Here is a 20,311-nt window from a genome sequence, read left to right as displayed (position 1 = left end):
ACCACGCAGGCCTGAAAGCTTACCCTCGCCAAAATTAGCCTGTTTTGAACTGAACCTCATTGCAAGTCTTGTCTCTGCCCAACAACTATGCGTGGCACCCCAGACACTGCCAGTGTGGCCATGCAGCATGGAGCCATCTCTCGAGGCGGTGCAAAGCCCGCGCCATGGAACTCTCAGACCGCTGGTATTTAAAAGAGCACAGGCAACCCTGGCTCAGCGCCAAAAGGTGGCAATCAAGTGTATGGTGCCTTGTATCTGCCTTTTGAATGTCACTATTGAAAAAGACAAATTAAACTTCAGTATACTAGAAGTTGCAGCTTGACTGATAGTGTGGGCAAACATTAGGAAGAAATCTGAAGCAATATTTTTGTAACTTGTTTGGGCAGTAACTAGCCTATCTAATGTGGTCCTGTACAAAGGGTTGGGGGCCAGAGACTGCGTTGTCTTGAGTTTGGCTGGTTGCCTGGATGATCTTTTTGTTCTTGACCGGATATTCTTGTTTCATTCTTGATCCATTCTTATCTTGAGTGCCCAGATAACTGCTTTGGCTTCTGGCTCAATTTCTCTTGGAGGTTGCCAACAATGCAAGCTAAAAGCATTTCATGCTTAAAATACTTCTCGCCACAGAACGGTGTCTTCAATTAACAGAAAATACCACATAGACTCGTGTAAGGGCCGCACTTTTTTTCACAATTCGGCAAGGTGTGGCCCTGACACGGGACCGAACCTTTTAGTCAAAATGGTGCCGGTGCGACCAGTGACTACTGCACACCCTGGATCCCCGAATGTACCAATTCCTTTTCCCAAATTTTGGGATGCCAAGTTAGGCGTGCGGCCGTTATAGGAGTCTATACAGTAAGGGTAATGGAAAAATCGCAGCAGAACCAACCGCGCGTTGATGTATTTGTGACTCGTGCATTAAGACAAGAGCAACTGCAGATTTCTGTGTCTCTGGGGCACCATGGTAGACCTTGCAGGGAGATACCTTTAGTCAGTATTAAAGGGGCCCTGAAAATGTTTTTACGTTTTTGAACGTAGTAAGAAAACGTTGCTGTGAACATGCAAGCCAAATATTACTGCACTGCATGTGATAGAAAATTTACAATCTTGTGTAAAAACTGTGAAAAATAGCGTGCTCTTGCTTCCACTATGACATGCAGCATTGTCGAGAACAGCTGGACCCACCAACTCTATTGGCCTCTAGCAAGAGCATTCTTGCAGATACATAATAGCTAATTTTGAGTTAAATAAATGAGAAATATGTATGCCTGCAATCTCTAAAAAGACAGAAAAATCATTTTATCTTTGCGCTGAACATATTGGAGCAGTGCATCATTTCTCAAGCTCGCCTAAATCACAATGTGGATTTCGAATATACGTACTAGTAAAATCAGTATAAATGATACTTGTAAATGCTGATGCTGTTACATTGTTTTCCAATATACTGGTTAGAGTTTGGTTCACTCTGCTGCTATTGCTGCTCATATTGCTGCTACCTTCAAGTTTATATAGCAGGCTTTATTTCAAAGCAACACTTAATTTTTTTTTTAAAGAGTGACTTGTGACAAGGTGTCTTCAGGTACATGGCCAAAGCTTGTGCTCATGTCAAAGAACTGTGTGCATATGGGCCTGTTATGCACGCACAGCTCTTGCAGCAAGTCTTGCTGCTCTACCAGAAGTTCTTTAACTTCATCGCGGGACATTTTTGGTGGCATTTTGCGAACCATTCTTGCTGCTTCCTCTCTGAGCAAAGCCACTGTCCTGGGCAGGCGGCAGGTAGCCACGGTCACAGATGGACATGACGAGGCCGTTTTCAGAATCTCCAACAGCTCCGACAGTGCCTGATCTTTGGGCAACTGCACGATTTCTGCTTTACTACCTGCATGTAAAGGGGCATGTAAAGGGCCCGCATGGCAGCCAGAGCTTTTTGCACCCATGAGCACTGTGTGATCATCAAGGGGCCAAATTCAGTCGCAAAGGGCCTCTCTTTCACCATGTACCAGAACGCATCAGCTCGGCGTCCCCAGCACCCCCACCGGTGGCACAGAGAGTGCTGGCTGCCATGCGGGCCAATTATCAAGTGAATCGCTGAGTGCTGTACAATGCCATGTCAGTCTGACGCAGCCACACAATTTATAACTTGTAAGGAGTTGCGCACACAGTGCTCAGACATGCAGGAAAAGAAAGGAACAGCAGGCTTGCAGCATGAAACAAAAATTAATCTACAGCCTGTAGGCGCGGGATCAAATCTTGGCTGTGGCCATTGCATTTTGATACTATTGAAATGCAGAAACACCCATGTACCGTGCACATTAAAGAAATTGTGGTTTTGGCACGTAAAACCCAAGAACTTAATTTTTTTTTAACTTAAAAGCAAATTTGTTTCTACGCAATTCTGTGGCTTTCCTTAGGCAAAGGTAATATTTTGGCTATCCTATCAGTCTGGAGGCCTGACAATGGTAGCATATCTGCTATGTTCTGACTATGTTGAAATCTGGGATGCACAGCAGTTCACTGCATGAGTGCCCAGATGACACTACTGACAACAGGATACACCTTCTGCGAAGCTATTATAGAAAGCCAGTCTATAAACGCATTAAAATTTTGACACCCTTTGTAGCTTATCTTGTCCCCAAGCTTTCTCTGCTTTTCCTTTCTTTAACACTGCATGCCCAGGTCACAAACAGCAAGTTTGTTGCTGGCGTGACAGCATTCCTGACAGGAAAGTTGTGAGCAAAGAGTTTTCAAAAGAGGAAACGCAAGCAAGACATGATGTTTATTACTTGGGGACAAGATGAACAAAAGTTTACACTCCTTGGGGCACTTGCAATATTGAGTGAACATTTACAATATTGGAGATCTAGGAATAATCATTTTGACACTACTATTGAAAGTCCCTCTACACACCTAGCAGAATTCTGATGTGGAAGCCATTGCTTGTGAGAAGTGGATCTGTCACATACAGGAATCCAGATGTGTCTCGGGCTTCATTCTTCATATTGAGCAGTGTGTTCCACAACAGGTCGCCACCTAGTATGCTGATTTAGAAAGAATATATTAGTTGGTTACTTTCTGCGAGCCACATGAAAGTCATTGAAGATTCTGAAATGCAGTTGTAAAAGCTAGGAATGTGAGGTAATGTTACCAATTTGATTATAGGAGCACCTATCTGCTCCTGTAATCAGAGCAGCAGTGGAACAAGTGACCCACGCTCAGTAAGGACTCATTATACATTAGCAGGAAAAGACTACTATAGAACTAATCTGAGACAGTCAACATAAATTACTCTGCTATCAGGCAGAGGCTTGTCTATGCAGCTCACTAGTGCTTTACGATACAGGTTTGTTTAGAGAGCTCGTTATTTATTAGTGTTGAAGATTGGGCAAGTTAAAATTGCATTCTAAAACTGGTGTGGCGCAACATGGAAAGGAAGAAACAAGCCGAGCTAGCCAGAAGAAGGAACAGAGCGCTGGTGCCACAGAAAATGGTTAGCAAGAAAAAAAGTACACAGATTGCATAATATAACTTCGGCATTTGATGATTAACATGCATTCATCTAGCACTATAGTACTTGTCCTGTGTACATCTTGCATGTCCATTCTTTTTATTGCATATTTATGCTTGGAGACTAGACTAAGGTTGCAAGCGAAGCGATGCTAAACATTCACAAAGCAGTGATACTTACGCGGGTGTTACAGTTATAGGGGGATCAGCCTCTTCTGCCGAAATGGGATATGAAGCCACAAGTCTCTTGAATGTAATTGCTTCTTGTAGGCGCGCTGTATTCAGTGTGCAAAGCCTTGCCTTGTGCCAGACGACCCAAGCATCACTGGGACATCCACGAAGCGGTCCAACGAGGGTAGTGTCCAGACTGAGTGGCTTTTGGCTGCAGAAACCAACATGGCCTTACAGTTGTACCATACACAGACTGGCTATTGATGTTTGTTGATCTGCTTAGTGGCTATAACATTCTGGGGCAGTATTCTCAAGCAATCACTTTCAGAGAATTTCATGTTGCTCTGCACTGAATGCGTTGGCATCTACACCTGACAGCATTCCAGGCACTGTGCCAGGCATGCTACTTTCACCCACAGATGTCGATGCGTGCTGTGCCAAGTCTCACAAAAGGTTTAAAAAGTGATTGCATGCCCGAAAGTGACCATTCGCCAACACTGCTGATGCTGCACAGCATGCATTTTGTCATTTCCTGGCTGTGGTTACTGCACCTCAATAGATGCAGAATGCAAAAACACTGTCGTGCTAACATTTTGGCGTGCGTTAAAGGACTGCATGCTGCCAGGATTAATCTAGACCTCTCTGCAGCAACATCAATAAAAGGAAACTATGCACTGACTAATAACTCTCACCATCGCCAGTATGCGGTCGTCTCTAAGTAACAAATGGCAAGTGGATGGGGTGACATGGCAGACACGTATCCAGCTGTGGTAGACACAGCTGGCCAAGTTCACATCACACGCAAAATAAAGCACCTAAGGTGGCAGTAATCCTCGAAGTGCTCCTTAATGGCCTGCATGGAAAACTGCAGCTCCACTCTTTTCCAGGTTGACATAGACTCCTTTGGTGGACCACTTTCTTTTGCCTGCTGTAGCATACCAGATGGCTTGTTGCTGAAAGCAGTTAGTGAAAAGACAAAAATTTTGCTTGGTGCACCTCAAAGCAGCATAACACATTTTATCATAAGGGACTATCATATCGCAAAATTTATGACATGTCATAATAAATGCACAGGTGAGCAATGCGAGACTCAACCCTCGAACAGTGTTTGTGCAGACTCTCTGCTGCAAGCTTAGACAGATGAAACTTGAAAGTATTGGAAGCAATGAACATGTGGCACCTGTTATTCATGAACATGTGGCACCTGTTATTCAGGGTATTAATATTCACTGAAATTTGTGCAAAAAACTTGACCATTATGGCAGGCACAAACAATGCTAGCTAGCATTGCACAGGTGCAAAGCTGGAGCATCATCATAACCTTTTGTTTCAAGCTTTATAAAGAACAGCATGAAATTAAGTAAATTTGGATAAGTCAATTTGTGATTTAGAATTTGGCTTCAGGAACCGTACAAGAGCATTGTATCCTTGCAATAAGTGGACAAAATTTTGCTTTACTGTTATGGATAGTAATTATGATGTTGAGTTTTTGCTAACAAAACACGACTGACTCCAATGTTAGGTTTACTTTATCGAGTCCAATAATTTACTTTGTCAACATTCTTCATGACAGATTCGATGGTACTTTCTTGAAAGCAGCACTTACCAGTCCATCTGAGCTTTTTCTGTCTGTTTTTCATACTGCTGCTTTTCGTCGGGCGTAAGTGAATTCCACCCTTCTTCAAGGAGCACACTGAGCTCCATCAATGGCATTTCTGGCACCTGTGACAGGACTGGAAAGAAACTGGGCAGTTAAGGAGAAAATGGAGAACTTCATTCCCCTAGTCGAAACATTGCCTCCAATGTCATTCCTTGTTCGACCACTGTTAATCACTTCATTCCCTTAAAGCACCACCAATGCCTGTCGCAGTGCCGCCAGTGAAGGGTCGATGGTAGTGGAGGAAGACGACTGTTAACCCCCTCCCCCTCTTTTCCTTTCCCAACCTCGCAGCCGCTACAGGAGCACACTTGCGCAAAAGTGGCAATACAACATGTTTTCAATAGATTGCATGCTTTCACAATTCTCTCCTTTGGTTGCATTACTGCATTATTATGGCGAAGAAGATAAACATGCAACACTCACTCTCTTTCTTCCTACGAGCGCAGTATGTTTCCTTGGCCGAGTACTTCTCAGTGCTCAGCATGTCTTTCAGCCAGCTGTGAACTCCCGAGGGCCTCGCTGGCATCCGCATTCTTTTGCTAGGTGTCCTGTCTTTCAGCGGACTGATCATGGGCCTCTTCTCTGCAATGCCTCCTCCCACTCTCGTAGGCTCCTGCCAGAGGTTTCCTTCAATGAGCTACAGTAGCTGTTACTCAACTGCAGAAGGTGATTAGCGAGAGAAGCCCAGAGCTGATGCTACAGTATTTGCTTTGATGATTACGTGCAAGTATACGGCAAGATACGTGTAGTGATGATATACCTTTATGTTCCAGGAAAGGCGAAGCATGCAGAAGAATCGGCGTTAATCCTTCAGTTGCCTCCTGTAGTAAGCATGTATAGTTGGACATGAAAGTTTAGATTGCGTGTTCACCAGATAATGTAGCAGCGAGGTGGTAATCTGTGAGAACTACAAACAGCAACACCTTCAAAAGTGTACATGTCTCTATGTTGTAACATGTCTGAACTTTGCTTTTGCAAATGCACTAGCATTTACACTCTCCTTCTTCTCTTAGCTTCCTGCACAAAAGACTGTCTGTGGAAGAGCCTTGTTTAAATCAGTGTAACATGGTGGAGAGGCAACAGTGCAGAGGGTGTGCAAGCACAGAGGGCACAAGTATAAATGGGCATAATGATCGTATGCAAAGTGATAAGTAAACCGTGTTAAATAAGCCAAAGAGAATGTCGGAGGAAGCCAGACAGGAAAGGGTGGAGACAGAATGATGGAGTGCACTGCATTCAGAAGGCAGTGAGAATGGTCCACAATTGAAGAATGTGTCACTGAGTCAAAAATAATGAGCAGGGATATGAAATTTTGATAGCTTGCATTGGCATGACCCTAGTGTATTGCATAATGGTTTCATTTCCACACAAATCGCAAAACTGCTTTGCAAGCAAGTGTGCACACATTCTATAGTAGGCAAGGCTAATCCAAAGGGATAATTAACAAGTAATGCAAATAAATAGCACCATGACTACCAAAGCTTATGCTTTGAGTACCAAATGAAAGCAGCTGGCTCATCCAGGTACATTGCATTGGTTATTTGCAGGTTATTGCATCCAGGTACTTAACCATAATCACCTACAATCAAATTTAAGCAAGGCTGAAGGTGCAAGATGTGACTGAAATAATGCAGTTGTGCTTCAGCTGTGTTAGTTGCATTTTTCTCTGCTGATGCCAGTGGACTTTCTCTTATTCTTTTAATCTTTCCGTTCCCTTTTCCCTTTCCCCAGTGTAGGGTAGCCAACCGGGCCCAATCCTGGTTAACCTCCCTACCTTTCATTTATCATTTGCTCTCTCTCTCTCTCTCTCTGCCGATGTAGATGTCACAAGTGCAATCGATGTTGTCACCACGCTATTCCTCTTTGGTGCTTCTGTTCATATGAGCCGGAAATTTAAGCTCGCTTTAATTTTAGTTACCCCTGCACTTTCATTTTTCACACTAACATAGTTGTTAAACCAGTTTTTCTGCACTGAAATAAACCACAGTTGCAGCACATCTTTTTAATCAGTAAATATTTACCAGCTAGTGTGTTTTATGCGGCAAAAGAGGTTTTTTTTTAAGGAATAGCCATGCACAGTTGACAGCTTCTCAATTATGACTTATAACTGCTGCCACCATTAGCTGGACAAAATTCCCAGGAGTAAATTTGCCAACTAGGAAAAAAGTTGCAGCCATAGGAAAATATCAGACTACAAAAGATCTGCTTACCGTCACTGTTTTCCCTTGGGTGTTCTGAAGGATACCGAGAGACCAAAGTGATGCTTGTCTTTCAGGCATACGTGGTGGTGTTGGGATGGTTTTTGAAGGTGTCAAAGTTTTCTGAGATGGTACTTCTGGGAGATTTTCACACGGAGCACTGGGTTTATCGGGAGGAACTGCTGCTTTTGCACCATGTTCTCCTTGCACCATGTTCTCCTTTTGCACCATGTTCTCCTTGTTCCCATCAGGAGTGGCAGGGAGATCTCGGTTTATCTGGCATTCCAAGTCTTCACAGACATCATCAGGCATCACAAAGTCTTCAAATAGGCCATCCAAATCATCCACTGCTTCTAGGTCCTTCTGATTCTGAGCTGCTGAATTGTCCGAAGAAAGCGGCACTGTCGTAACACTTTCTTCAACTGCATTGGCAATGACGTTCTTTGCAGATGCACTGCTGAATGCTTTTCTGACTAAATCTTCAAAAAGCTCGACCACTGCGTCCTGTTTGAGACAGACATGATCGCAACAGTCACTCCAAATTATACTCAGGGCCACCCCTTTGTGAGCACAACACATCAATAGAGCTACTGGGTTATTATAATGATTACATATGATGATTCCATGGTACACTGTTCAGTTGAATGAGAACCATCTTTCAACTGCATTTTTCAACTGGCTTCTGCCATGACATTGTCCTTGTATCAACTTGTTTTGGCAACAGTAGTACAAAACAGGCCTAATGCTTCCACAGACTAATATTCGTGCAGTCAATGCAGTGAAAGATCTATGTTTTCAGATAAATCTTATCAGATTATAGAACCCAGCTGTCGTCTAGCGAAAGCTCCTCCACGATTGAGTCCAAATGGCACACTTTTCAACTACTTTGTTGTAGTAAGTTGAACCTTGATATATCAAACATGGATATAACAAAATATCAGATACTACATTGAATTAAAGCTAGCGAAGCTAAACTGTATCTCGGCGATATCAGTGTGTAATAAATATAGGCTCATAATACTGAATATCACATATAAAGACTGTATTTTAAGTGTCAGATGCAACTTCGTTACAACAAGGTTTCACTGTATAGTATAGCAATTGCCTTAATGGAGCACAGTTTGAGGCAAAGTGAATTAGAGATACAATAACCTCTACTGCTTCTTTGAAGATGCTACTTTCCACAGTGCATGATAAATAAAGCCACTAGATAGCCACCCAATTACCATCCATAATTTTGTTTATTTTCAATCCTCTTTATAAATGCCAATAAAGATTGATTCAAGGAAGGCTGAAGTCTCTGATGCTCACCTTGTTACTGAATACAACAGCAGTCTTGTCTGGCTCCAAGTTCACGTCAAGCTCACTTGGTGGAACATCAAGTGAGATGACACAGATGGGATGTTTTGTTGAACTTCCATCTTGAATACCGAGTGCTGAAGAAAATTCCTTTTGGAGGAACTGCAATAAGTGGAGGTCACAAGACTCATTGCCTGCGTCATGGTTAATGTTAACTAGCACTAACATAACAGCTTTACTCCATTCAGAAAAATGGAAGCCTGTATGCCACCATGAATTGACGTGACGGAGAACTACACAACCGAAACCTTGAGGACAGAGGCATACGTGGCAACATTTATGCAAGCCTACCTACTCCAGGCTCTGAAACTTTTGCCAGGTGCATTTTTAGTACAGTTCATTACTTCAGAAAAAAAAATCTGCTTATTCTACAAACCAGAACCTTTCTTTTCTCATGTACCCACGATTGGAGCCAGTGCACTTAATGTCGACCTAAGTTGCCATCTGTCCGCATAGTCTGCATAGGGACTGCAGGTTCGATGATGCGGCAGCTGACAACAGAGCCATGATGAGCGAATACTGGCAGCAAGCATGTGAAAAGAACGGGCTAAACGCTATCTTGGCCATTCATTTTTGCAGTTCCTGCAGTCCCCAACAAAATATTGCTACCACGTAGAAGCACAGAAACTATAGTCTATATGCATGAATATGGTATCTAAGAAGACTTGCAAAATCTATAGCCATTTACAAAACAACATCCTGAATGTTACTCACATAGCTTATGCTTACAAATTGTTTTGTTAGCACTCTGACAGCTTCTATGATCCACGAGCACAACCCTTTGTCAGAAATTATTTTAAGAAGCACCGGGCTGACAGCCTTGTCGAACAATTTATTTTAATCTTTCTGATCGAGAACAGAATACCTGCGTCATCTCCTTGATGCTGACAGGTCTCCCATTTACCAAAATTATACTCCTATCTGGCTCAGAACTGCTGGGCAGTTTTTCCTTGTCCGTTGTTGACATGTCAGGAACAAAGAGCTTTATAGCCTGCAAAACAAATCAAGCAACAGTGAATGACAACAGCCTGCTGAAGAATGAAAACAGCACAACAGTAGTGAATGAAAGCTCATGTTGAAGGTAAACACACGGCGACGGAGCATTTAAGCTCTTGCAAGAACTGAACACAAGAACATACAGGACTACACCCCGGTTCTGTGCCTAACTAACGTTGACATTATGCCATACAGATTTAATATTTCTTGCAATGTTGGCACACACCCATTCTAATTTAATAGATTGAGGTGTAAGTGAGAGAGAACCGCAGACCGCAGCATTTGTATTGCTGAAGATCTCTATTATTCAATTTCTACACATGCTTAATGCAAAAGGTGTGGCTTTGTTTTCTAATAAATGCTTTTGTTTTTACATGGTACGACACCCTGGAAAAAAGAAAGAAGAATGCAAGAACCATGCAATGCATGTTTTCAAACATTTCCGATTAAGCTTCCTTAATAAAAGTTTTAGTTTCAGATAAATTATGAACAAGTTGTTTCAGTGAAGAGCATTTTTGCCACTCACAGTGCCTGAGTTGTCATCATGTGCTTCACTGTAATGCAACATCTGCAGTATGCCGATGCCGTACACCTGGCCAATGGCCTCCCGCATGGTTTTCACTGGCACTTTTGTCCAGATGACACTTTTGTTGTGATGGAGGCTGAGGCCGATACCTGTCATGAAAGGAGTGTTGCGAGAAACATGTAGCAACAACATCACTTCACTGACACAAATTTTGCAGAGAATCCAATGTATGGGTATTTACAGTTGCTAAAAAAATGAAGAGGTCAAGTTATGATGTGAAAAATGGCCTGGATAAAGAAATTGCACATAAATAACTGAACATATAATGTTTCAACAAGAGCCAAAGAATTACCTGTGTCTAAAATAATGTCAAACTACTCATGAACACTGGCATCATTACCATACAGCACTTTAGTAATGGTTTTCGAGAGCATGTCTAATATATATTGCACACGACAAGTTCCTTTTGAACCCAAGGGAATGCATTGGCTTAATTTTGCAGAGCCTTCTCTTATATCATACAATATTGTGGTCTTTTAACTGCATCTGGCAACACTAAGCATTAATAATCAGAGAAAGATATGTAACACCAAATTTTCCTCTCGGCAGAAGAATTGCGAAACATTGCAAAAAATATCCACAAACTGCAATAAGACCTCGTAATATAGGTTTTGCAGCACACTTACTAAGCATAAATGAACAATACTTTCACTTTTTAAATGAAATATTAATTTTAAAGTAATTTCCCAACTGAACGTTTTAGTCAACAAAGCAAATTCCAAATAGTGAAAAATGTCGAGCATTGTTCCAGCTGAACCAAAGCACAAAGAAATTGCTACAACAGCATTTGAAGCAAGCTATGTACAGAAATAAAATTCTGCACACAACCTTTGAATGCAGCTTCTCTTTTTTAACTCACCAGGACAAGCAATGGCCATGGCATGAAGAAAATGTTGAACTTTTTTAAGCTGTGCCGATTTTGCCTTTACTGTGTCCATGTGTTTCCTTCGCACTGGAATGTTCTTGAAAATGTCTTCTATGGTCACTCGTGTCCCTGAAACATATGTTGCGTGCACATGTGTTCAAGTGTTTTGTTTCAAGGTTGCAGCACTAGCAATGTTAATCTCAAACTAAGACATGCTAGTGTATTCATAGACAACATGCAACTACCACCTACATTTGCATATGTTCTTTAAAGAATACTCCATCTTTAATTTATAAATTTAAGCTGACTTCGGTTTCTATGTCACCTGTCACGGAAGCCACTGAGATTTTCAACTGCAGGAGTTACACATGTATTGCAGATGAGTTACACATTGTCAACATATAAACCTGAACATACTGTGATCAGTTACCTGAGTGCAGGAAAAAAATGGATGCTTGAAATAGAGGAAGAAGTTCTACACCCTTTACAGTACAATTTTTATAAGGAATGCACATCAACAAGCTCTGCCTTGTGACCTTCTGCTATAATCACACTATGGTTTATGAGCCAAGCAGCACAATTAGCAGTGTGTCACCTCCATTCCAAGGCAAAACCTTTCGTGACACAATGTTTCCTTGCGAGTCAAAGCACAACGCCAGCCCTTGTTCGCTGTCTTGGGGCCCACTGGCAATGGTGACTCTGGAAACAGCGGCAACAGCTGCAAGCGCCTGGCCACGAAAGCCATAGGTGGCAAGAGACAGGAGATCCTCCGAACTTCTTATCTTCGACGTGTAGCCAGGAAGTACGACCAGTGGCAAGTCGTCTTCTCCAACACCATAGCCATTGTCAATCACCTCAATTCTATCGAGTCCGTAATCAACCTGCAAAGAATGGGAAGCGAGGATGCATAATACAGCAGTGAATTAGCAACATGCACTTACAAAGCGCTCATATATCCCCTGAACAAAGCACAAGTAGCCAAGTGTGTGACATACAGGAGTCACTGCAAGCAGCCACTCCCCAGCAGTTGGGGATGTCTGCCACTGTGGATATTATCGTGTCGCTCAGTGAAGGTAGGCGACCACTGGCCCACCCCTCTTTTGCACGTCCAGCCAATAATCATTTCCGATGTCCCCAAGGGGAATAATCAGCACAGCTTGACGTCCATGCAAGCAGCTGTGTATGTGATGTGTTGCTCCAAGAAAAGGCATTATGTCAATCTGTGTAACAACACCCAAGAAGATTAACTGCTTCACCAACTTTTTCTCCTTCCTTTGTTTACTGTTCTCATTATTCTATATTTCATTCTTTTCACTCACAATTGTGGTGACCCTCTTGTTATGAGTGCAACGTTTGTCACAAAAGTCCCTATTAAGATTTGAATCGAAAATGCCAGCATCAAGTGTATGTTTGAAATATGTTGAAATCAGAAGAAAGTAGGCATATAGTCATTCAACTTAAAACCTGCTCATGATTTTATCAAGCTTACGTACTCCAGCTAAAATATGAAAGTAATAAAAGTAAATTTCTCGTTATTATGACTGTCACATCACGCCCTGCAGTCGCTAACGTACCGCTGGCGATCAGCCTTTAATGTCAAACGCAGAAATTGACAAAAATGCACAAGCTGAGCCGCGTTGAGGTGAATCCATTAATTTGAGTAGTCCACATGTTGCTGCGCTGATTGCTGTGATACTAACGTCGGCGATCGCCGCGTGATGGCATCAGTGTGAAGCGTGCAGAGAATAGAGGCACACTACTAGTTTGGCCAGTTTGGCTCTCAAGCCGAAGATGTCGTGTGTGATGTCATGGTCTGACAAACTCACCAGTTTGACGACGACGTTCGTGGCACCTGCATCGAGTGAGTTTTCCACGATTTCTTTCACAATGCTGCTAACTGAAGCAACTGACTGGCTGCTATGTAAAAGCCTCGCGGTGCGCGAGTCCAGCTTCTGAATACTTTTCATTATTTGGCTTCTAGGCGAGCGTTTCGGGCAGCCTTAATAAAAATCTCGCTAATTAACTAGTATAAAGTACTGCCTGTGTCTTTCATGTTCATTATTTCGTCAATACAACGGCAACTGCGATGCCGTAACAGCGCAGCCTGCGGAAGTCGGTCGTCTGCTAACAGCGGACTGCAGCTGTCGTACGTATCTGTGCATCACGTTACCATGTTACCTTATTTTCATTACGGGCGTGTGCTGTTATATTGCACATCGTTTACAGAACTCGCTTTTAGAGTTCTTCGTGAACCTTCGACGTGATTGTGAGTTTGCTCAAGTACCAAAAGTACTCCACCGCTACCGACTTTTGCCGCCTTTCTTACGTGATGATCGGATTGGATTGTCTCCGAAAGTGACTAGGTATTATGGGTAGTAGGCTAGTTCGCATGTATGTACCAGATTGAAGACCACCATTCACGAACCATACAATTTATTATGAACTCTTAAAACGTTCAGATGCAGTTAATATTGCATAATGTCACGCTGCATTGAACCAGTGCGTTGAACTGGCAGGATGAAACAGAACATGACAGAACTGCCACGTGTCCACAATATCGATCGAACCTTACGCGTGTGCTTCACCAGTCGCGCATGTTCTTCGGTGCAACAGGCACCGTTAATAGTCAAAACTATACTGTAGATACCTTAGAAATTGCGTTAACGTTTTGATATCAAGAAGTACATATAAAAGGGAAATGCTGATTTGCTCGGCTGGGTCGGTCAGCTAGGTCGGAAGAGGAAGAAGTCGGGGCTTGGTGGCACGTGCCACGTGGAACACGCGCAGTCCGGCCGTTGTTCGACAGAACGGAAAGAAGATGAAGAGGCACGGATCTGCTGACGTCCTGCACGCCGCCGGCGCCCCGACGCCGAGCGCCGAGGTCGCCTCGCGGACCACCATGGCCGCCGCACCTGCCACACATCTTCGGGTCTTCGCCGCCGCTGCCACCGCCGCAAGTGCGGTGTGACACACGCCAACTTCAACGCTCTTCAGTTGCATTGTGCGTCATCGGCCCCGACCTGACTTTGTTCGGCGCGACCGACGTGCGATCCCTTCGTAAACATGGCTCCAGCAGCGCCATCCAACCTGCACGACCGACCCGCCTCACGGGCACGTTCCCTCACGGGAGAGACTGGTGAAGTGGTGCAATATTCGCCGCCCGTCGAGCTTCGAGCCAATGTGCCTGTGATGGTGACTGATACTGGTGACTTCGAGGACCATGTTGTGGTGTCGCACAGGCAACAGCGGAGTCGAGCGCCAGGCGTGGCAACGCCCGCACCGACGCGCCGTAGCCGCCATGAGTGGGAGGAACAAGAAAGTGTAGAAACTGCCGGTGCTTCATTGCCTTCGCCTGAAAAGTTGTCGTCCGTGCCGGACCTCACCTGGCCAGAGGCACAATCGACGCTCCCGGCCAGGACCGAGCCGCCGGGATGCACTGCTGAGAGTGATAACTTGCCTGCTGTCCCGGAAACAAGTGCTTGGGAGGACGTGAATGGTTTTCCGCTGATACCACGGTCTGATGCCGCATCACCTTCGCGTGGTCACGCTTCCCCTGTCTACGACGCTGGCTGTACTTGTGTCGCTGTTACGCACTACAAGCGCAATGCAAAGAAGACCGGCGACGATTTGCGCGTATGGGAGCGCGATTCTCGAAGCGCAGAAAACAACGAAGAACACTCTTACTGTCGGCTTAACGCGAGTTGCAAAATTTCTACGGACGCAGGGCGCGGCAGGGAATATAGAGAGCGTCGTGACTCAAGGCCAGCCGACGACCGAATCAGCGAAGAAATTCTAAATTTTAAAAGAAATTGCGACTTCAGTAGTTGTCAAAGTGGTGGAGGAGTCCCCATGAGAGGCCAAGATCTGAGAAGAGACCGCCAGTCTAATAGAGGAGCTGATTGGAGAGATGTTTCGGAAGAGGATTTCGACCAATACAGTAGAAAAGGCGGTAGAAGACGACCGAAGGAGGACAGAAGGGCGGGGGACGTATATCACGATTACAGAAGGGTGCACTGGAGTTGTGACAACTATGACGACCGGAGAGCGTACAGGGACGAGAAATTCGGGACCGATTTCCACGAGCCCGTCCGTTTCCACCATCGGCTAGACCAGTGGAGAATGGAGAGAAGCCACGACAAAAGAAAGGAACATCGGTTCGTCCGCACTAGTGACCGTTACAACGAAAGACGTGACAACCGTCGACAACCGCCCGGAACGTTCCCGGAACCCTGCCTGAATGAACAGGACCGGCGAACCGAACGAACACACCTCAAACGTGAGCCCGACTATTCTTCTGGGGATCCACGAAAAGCATATCGTGTTAGCAGGTACCCAAAATTCCATGGCGATGACCTGTCCACTGGCGCTCTCCACGACCGGGGTTGCGTTAACGATACTACTCGCGATTACAAATACGGCGCCTACGGGAGAAAACGCGACGGCTGCAGTCATTACGAGTACGCACCACGTTTGGGCCACGAAAACATGTATTACGATGAGTTATACCGGACAAACCCAGTGTACAAGCAACAAGTCGATGCATACTATTCCCGTTTTGGCTACAGCTCTGCGCAGCAAATTGACTGGTGGAATGTGCGCGCTGGACCATTGTCCGCAGACGCGTACTTGCGCTGGAACCAAAATTTTGCCGACGGCCATGTCCACGACAATGCACCCCAGCTACAAGAAGTGCTGAAGTTCCCACGACCACACCCCATTGTCAGTTTCTGCGGCCTCAATGGCCTGGTCAAGCTGGTTCCCACTATCAGTGGAAGTAATCCGCCGCAGCTCATCGAGATTCACAGCCTCAAGCCCTTGTTCCAGAAGGAGCCATGTTTCCGCGAACTAGAGGAATTCCCGGGACCTCTGATTAGGTCCGAAACGCACAAGCACACCGTGATCCACTTTTGCAAGAAGAAGATCGCGTCATTTGCCAAAATCCCCGACTTGCCCGATCGGTCCTCGCACATTCTGCTCTGGGAGCTGCTTGTGCTCCTGCTCCGACAGAACGGGCTGGTCTCGGGTTCGGAAATTGCAGAGCTGTTGGTTAAGGACCATGAAATGTTGGAGCCGACACCGTCAATGCTATGTTCCCGGCCAATGTGCGATGGAGATGCGGATGTATCATCCAAAAGCTCTGGTGTGTGCACCGGCTCGTCGTTTGATGACATCGTGGTGTGCGACGGCAGCCAGCTCGGAACCGTTACCACTAGTCACGCGGTCGCGAAGTTCCGCGAGTTCCTACTCTTTGGACGCAAAAAGTGCGCTTTGGAGTGGGCAGAGAAGCACGGTCTCTGGGGTCACGCGCTGTCGCTGGCCTCAAGGATAGACAACAGAACGCATGTAGCCACGATGGCTCGCTTCACGAACGCTTTGTCCCTGAATGACCCTCTGCGTACGCTGTACCAGCACCTGTCTGGACGACAGCCCGCTGCTGTCACTCTCGTTGCCGCCGAGAAATGGGGCGAATGGAGAGCTCATTTGGCCATGATCCTCTCCAACCCATCGACATCTCCGGAAGCGGACGCCCGTAGCGTCACCATCCTTGGCGACGCTTTAGCCAGGCATGGCTGCTTATCGGCAGCGCATTTCTGCTACGTGGTTGCACATGCCGAGTTTGGGTCGTATTCTCGCAAGTGTAACAAGCTTGTGTTGCTCGGGGCCAGCCACCAGACGCTCCCGTTTCGCGAGTTTGCGTCCAACGAGGCCATTCACTGCACGGAGATCTACGAGTACGCCCGCTCTCTGTCCGACCCCGGCTACACGCTACCGCACTTGCAGGCGTACAAGTTTCTTCATGCCATGCGGCTCGCTGAGTACGGATTTCCGGAAGAGGCGCTTCTCTACTGTGAGATTCTGGCAGAGGCGATGGCGCAGCACTGCGTGTCGATGCGCATAGCAGCGCAGACATACGAGTTGGCCAACCGATTGAAGTACCACGTGCCACAGTTTATCCAAGAGCAAACGGAACGACACGAGATCGGCGAGGCTACTTGGCTGGATGCTCTTGCCCAAATGGTCTCTGAACATCGAGTCACTGAGAATAGCGCCGTGCCCCAGGCTGGAGATCACTGCACCGTTAGAAGCGATGGAGAGAGTGATGGAACGGGGTTCATGGCTGAAATATTGAGTGCGGACAGCGGTTTCCAGAGTCAGCCAAATGTTGCCAGCGCGGATTTTTCGGGGTGCGACATCGACGGATATGTTCTGCGGCAGCCAGAAAACTACTTCAGGTCTTACGTAGACACTTCTGTGTGCAAGAATATTTCACCGCCGCCAGAACACTGGAGCTCAGTGGCGGATACACATGCTGCAGTCTCAGCTGCGGCTGAGCAATGCAGCTCGATGGCGGAGGACGCCGCCCGTGAAAACTCTCAAATTCAAGCGTCGGCCGATCTTTCATTCCTTGCGACAGCTCCGCCAACTGTCGAAGACTGTCGTCAATCAACACAGCTTCACCTATCGACAGTGGCACAGCCTTCGAACGAGTGCAACTTAACGGGTGCAACGAGTTCAACCCAGTCGTGTGTAAGCAACAGGTCACCACAGACTGACACTTCGGTACCACCATGTCCGCCTGCCAGCACGGAGGCCGTGCGATTCGACTACTACAGTGCTTCAGTTAATCAGCAACATCCTGGAACTTTGACTTCGCAGGATTGCGGTAGCGGCGTCAGCAGCAGCACGGACGTTCGCGTCCGGCGAGACTACGTTGACGACACGACCGCGTCCTCTGTGCACAGACGTGTTCAACCAAAGCGCCCAACGTCTGGATCGGAACGTGCCAGACCGGCTACTGATAAGCCACGAGAGGCTGCCAGAAAGAGCTGGCTGGGGGCCATCTTTGAGAAAATAGCTCCGAGGCAACCCAACCAGATCATTCTTCCGGATGACAATGACCCCTGCATTGTGTGGGACGAGGATAAGAAGTGTTGGGTGGACAAAAATGCTGTGCCCGGTGAAGCGGACGGGCCGATGGCGGCGCCTCCAAAGGACTCCAGTTTTGGAGGCCAGAAATCGTTCAGCGGTAAGCCCGGACAGAGCCAGTTTCACCTGAGCAAGCAGCGCTCTCTGCGCAGACGCTACGTGGATGTGCTTAACGCAGACAGTAGTAAGGCATCTGGTGACTCTCCCTCAACGCCGACGCCGTTTTTAGAAGAACAACCGGTTTGCACGCAAGGCGCGCCCAAGCTTTTCGTTCCCCAACTTTCGACCCAACAGAGCGGCAGCTCTGGCTATGACTTTGTATCTTGTGCTCCCGTGCCAGACCAGACAGCTACTCCGGCCCTGCCGTTATCACCAGTGACATCGGTACACTACTGGTCATCACCTATGCCCACGCCAGCGCCAATGATGTTCAGCACGACATCTAGCACTGCAACCGGATAGACACCGGAGACATCAGCTTCAGAGTTCCTTTTCATTTTTTTTTTTGCAAATACAGATCATTAGTTGTGGCTCTCCTGCACACTGAGTGGTGCTATTTGTTTTCGTACTTTGTCTCTCCATCTATCCGATAATTAAACTTAAAACAAACGACGCGGAAGGATCGGTATATGGGTTGGCAGAATTTGGGCAGATAGCGCCATGAAGAAATCCTTAGAAATTATGCTTTGTTTAGCGTAGGAGTGTCGCTGAAGATGAGCAGTACAAAGTGCTTATCTATGAAATTCGGCCGAGCCTTAGCAGTAAATATATGAAAGGCAGCATCTGAAGTTCCCAAGCTTTTGTATAAAGAAAAGATGATACGGCCGGAATCGGATGCTACGAGAAACGCGGCTAGGCCGCTGGTCGCCGACCGGAATGGGCTACTGTGCTGTGTTCATTCAGGCCAGGTGTTAGTTTTGATCCGCTGCGAAAGCAGCTGAACATCGCTTCAAGGAGAGGACGGCAGCGGCAGCTCCAGTAAGCACTGTTTTTGGAATCTGTGTCAGAGTTTAGTACTATCGGTGCATATTAGTGCACGTACTCTCATTTTACTCCCATTTGAATCCACTTTTACACAACTGTCATCTTCAGTTTCGTGACCTGTGCAGCTGCAGCTCATTGTTCTGCCTATGGAGCTTTGGCATACGCTTCTAGCCATACGCTAGAAGCGCATGGCTGGAATACGCTCCTAGCCATTGTGAAGACAACTACTTAGAGAAAGTGTCGAAATTTTGAAGGCATTGCCACAAAGGACCCAGGGAAGTCTCAACAAATTGGGGCGGAGGGGGAGGAGAAAGTCAATTTTGTGAGCGCGCAAGCTGCCGGCATGCTTGGGAAAAGATGAGGGGATAGTGGCGTTGATAGGGCATATGAAACCACTTGTAGCGATGTCAGCAACACAAATGGAGCGTGCGGAAATCGATTCTTCGTAGATTTCCTATGGACGTTCCGAAGCGCGCACCTTCGCCGGTTGAAATCTGGCGCCACATTGATAGCATGCTACGACTTGCCGCCCGCAAAGGGGGCGCGTAATTTAAAATCAACATAAAGAACGAGTAAAAAATAAAATATATTCTGTTCAAAACCAGATCTATGCATTAAAGTTGTTTTAAAGCGCAAATATGTAAGCATGAGAAAAAATCAGGCAGTTTTATTCAAGCGCAGCGCCAGCACAGAAAGTGGCGCCACATACAACAATCCCGCCAATTTTGAAACTTTTGGCGGCTTGGCAAGTTGGTTCATTATTCTATGGCTCGGCGGCGGCTATGGGCGGCTGTGGCGGTTCGTTCGCGCTTTCGCTTGCTTAAAGTGATACGAGTTTTCGAGTGGAAAACTTCGAATCGTGTTTTCAAGAACGACAGCCACAACACCTCTTGATTTCGGTTTGGTAGTGTTGTGTGATTTTATATATGATTGAATGGTTCCTACTTTGCTGGAAATCATTTGCACGTTTCGTTCATGCAGTTGTTGACACAGCCTGTTTGAAATTGCAAGTTTTTAAAGGTTCGTTAGTAGCATTTCCTCCTCTTTTGCCTGTTTGCAAC

The 20,311-nt window shown here is 46.0% G+C and overlaps 2 protein-coding genes across 2 annotated transcripts; one reads left to right on the top strand and one right to left on the bottom strand.

Annotated features, from left to right (window-relative positions):
- Positions 1-1,497: 1,497 nt before the first annotated feature.
- LOC126539616 (PMS1 protein homolog 1-like) lies at positions 1,498-13,669 on the bottom strand. The gene is made up of 13 exons (XM_050186503.2): positions 13,166-13,669; positions 11,935-12,220; positions 11,334-11,468; positions 10,415-10,563; positions 9,758-9,883; positions 8,845-8,994; positions 7,546-8,037; positions 5,759-5,948; positions 5,282-5,408; positions 4,491-4,628; positions 3,686-3,886; positions 2,908-3,038; positions 1,498-1,879 (listed from the first exon to the last, which is right to left on the bottom strand). Exons 1-13 carry the CDS (start codon positions 13,304-13,306, stop codon positions 1,548-1,550), a joined length of 2,598 nt encoding a protein of 865 aa, XP_050042460.1. The 5' UTR covers positions 13,307-13,669; the 3' UTR covers positions 1,498-1,547.
- Positions 13,670-13,811: 142 nt separating this feature from the next.
- On the top strand, positions 13,812-18,813 carry LOC126539482 (uncharacterized). The gene has a single exon (XM_050186342.3). It carries the CDS (start codon positions 14,403-14,405, stop codon positions 18,726-18,728), a length of 4,326 nt encoding a protein of 1,441 aa, XP_050042299.1. The 5' UTR covers positions 13,812-14,402; the 3' UTR covers positions 18,729-18,813.
- The last annotated feature ends 1,498 nt before the right edge of the window (positions 18,814-20,311 follow it).

The sequence above is a fragment of the Dermacentor andersoni genome, chromosome 11 (genome assembly GCF_023375885.2).
Source record: "Dermacentor andersoni chromosome 11, qqDerAnde1_hic_scaffold, whole genome shotgun sequence".
Taxonomy (NCBI): domain Eukaryota; kingdom Metazoa; phylum Arthropoda; class Arachnida; order Ixodida; family Ixodidae; genus Dermacentor; species Dermacentor andersoni.
Note: the sequence above shows the minus strand (reverse complement) of the source record. Positions and strands in the feature narration are given on the sequence as shown.

Coding starts and splice junctions, on each gene's coding strand:
- LOC126539482 (XM_050186342.3), top strand. CDS start 14,403: ATGGCTCCAGCAGCGCCATCCAACCTGCACGACCGACCCGCCTCACGG.
- LOC126539616 (XM_050186503.2), bottom strand. CDS start 13,306: ATGAAAAGTATTCAGAAGCTGGACTCGCGCACCGCGAGGCTTTTACAT. Junction 11,469..11,934: donor GGTTTTGCCTTGGAATGGAG/GTGACACACTGC, acceptor CATATGTTTCAG/GGACACGAGTGACCATAGAA. Junction 3,887..4,490: donor GAGGATTACTGCCACCTTAG/GTGCTTTATTTT, acceptor TGGTTTCTGCAG/CCAAAAGCCACTCAGTCTGG.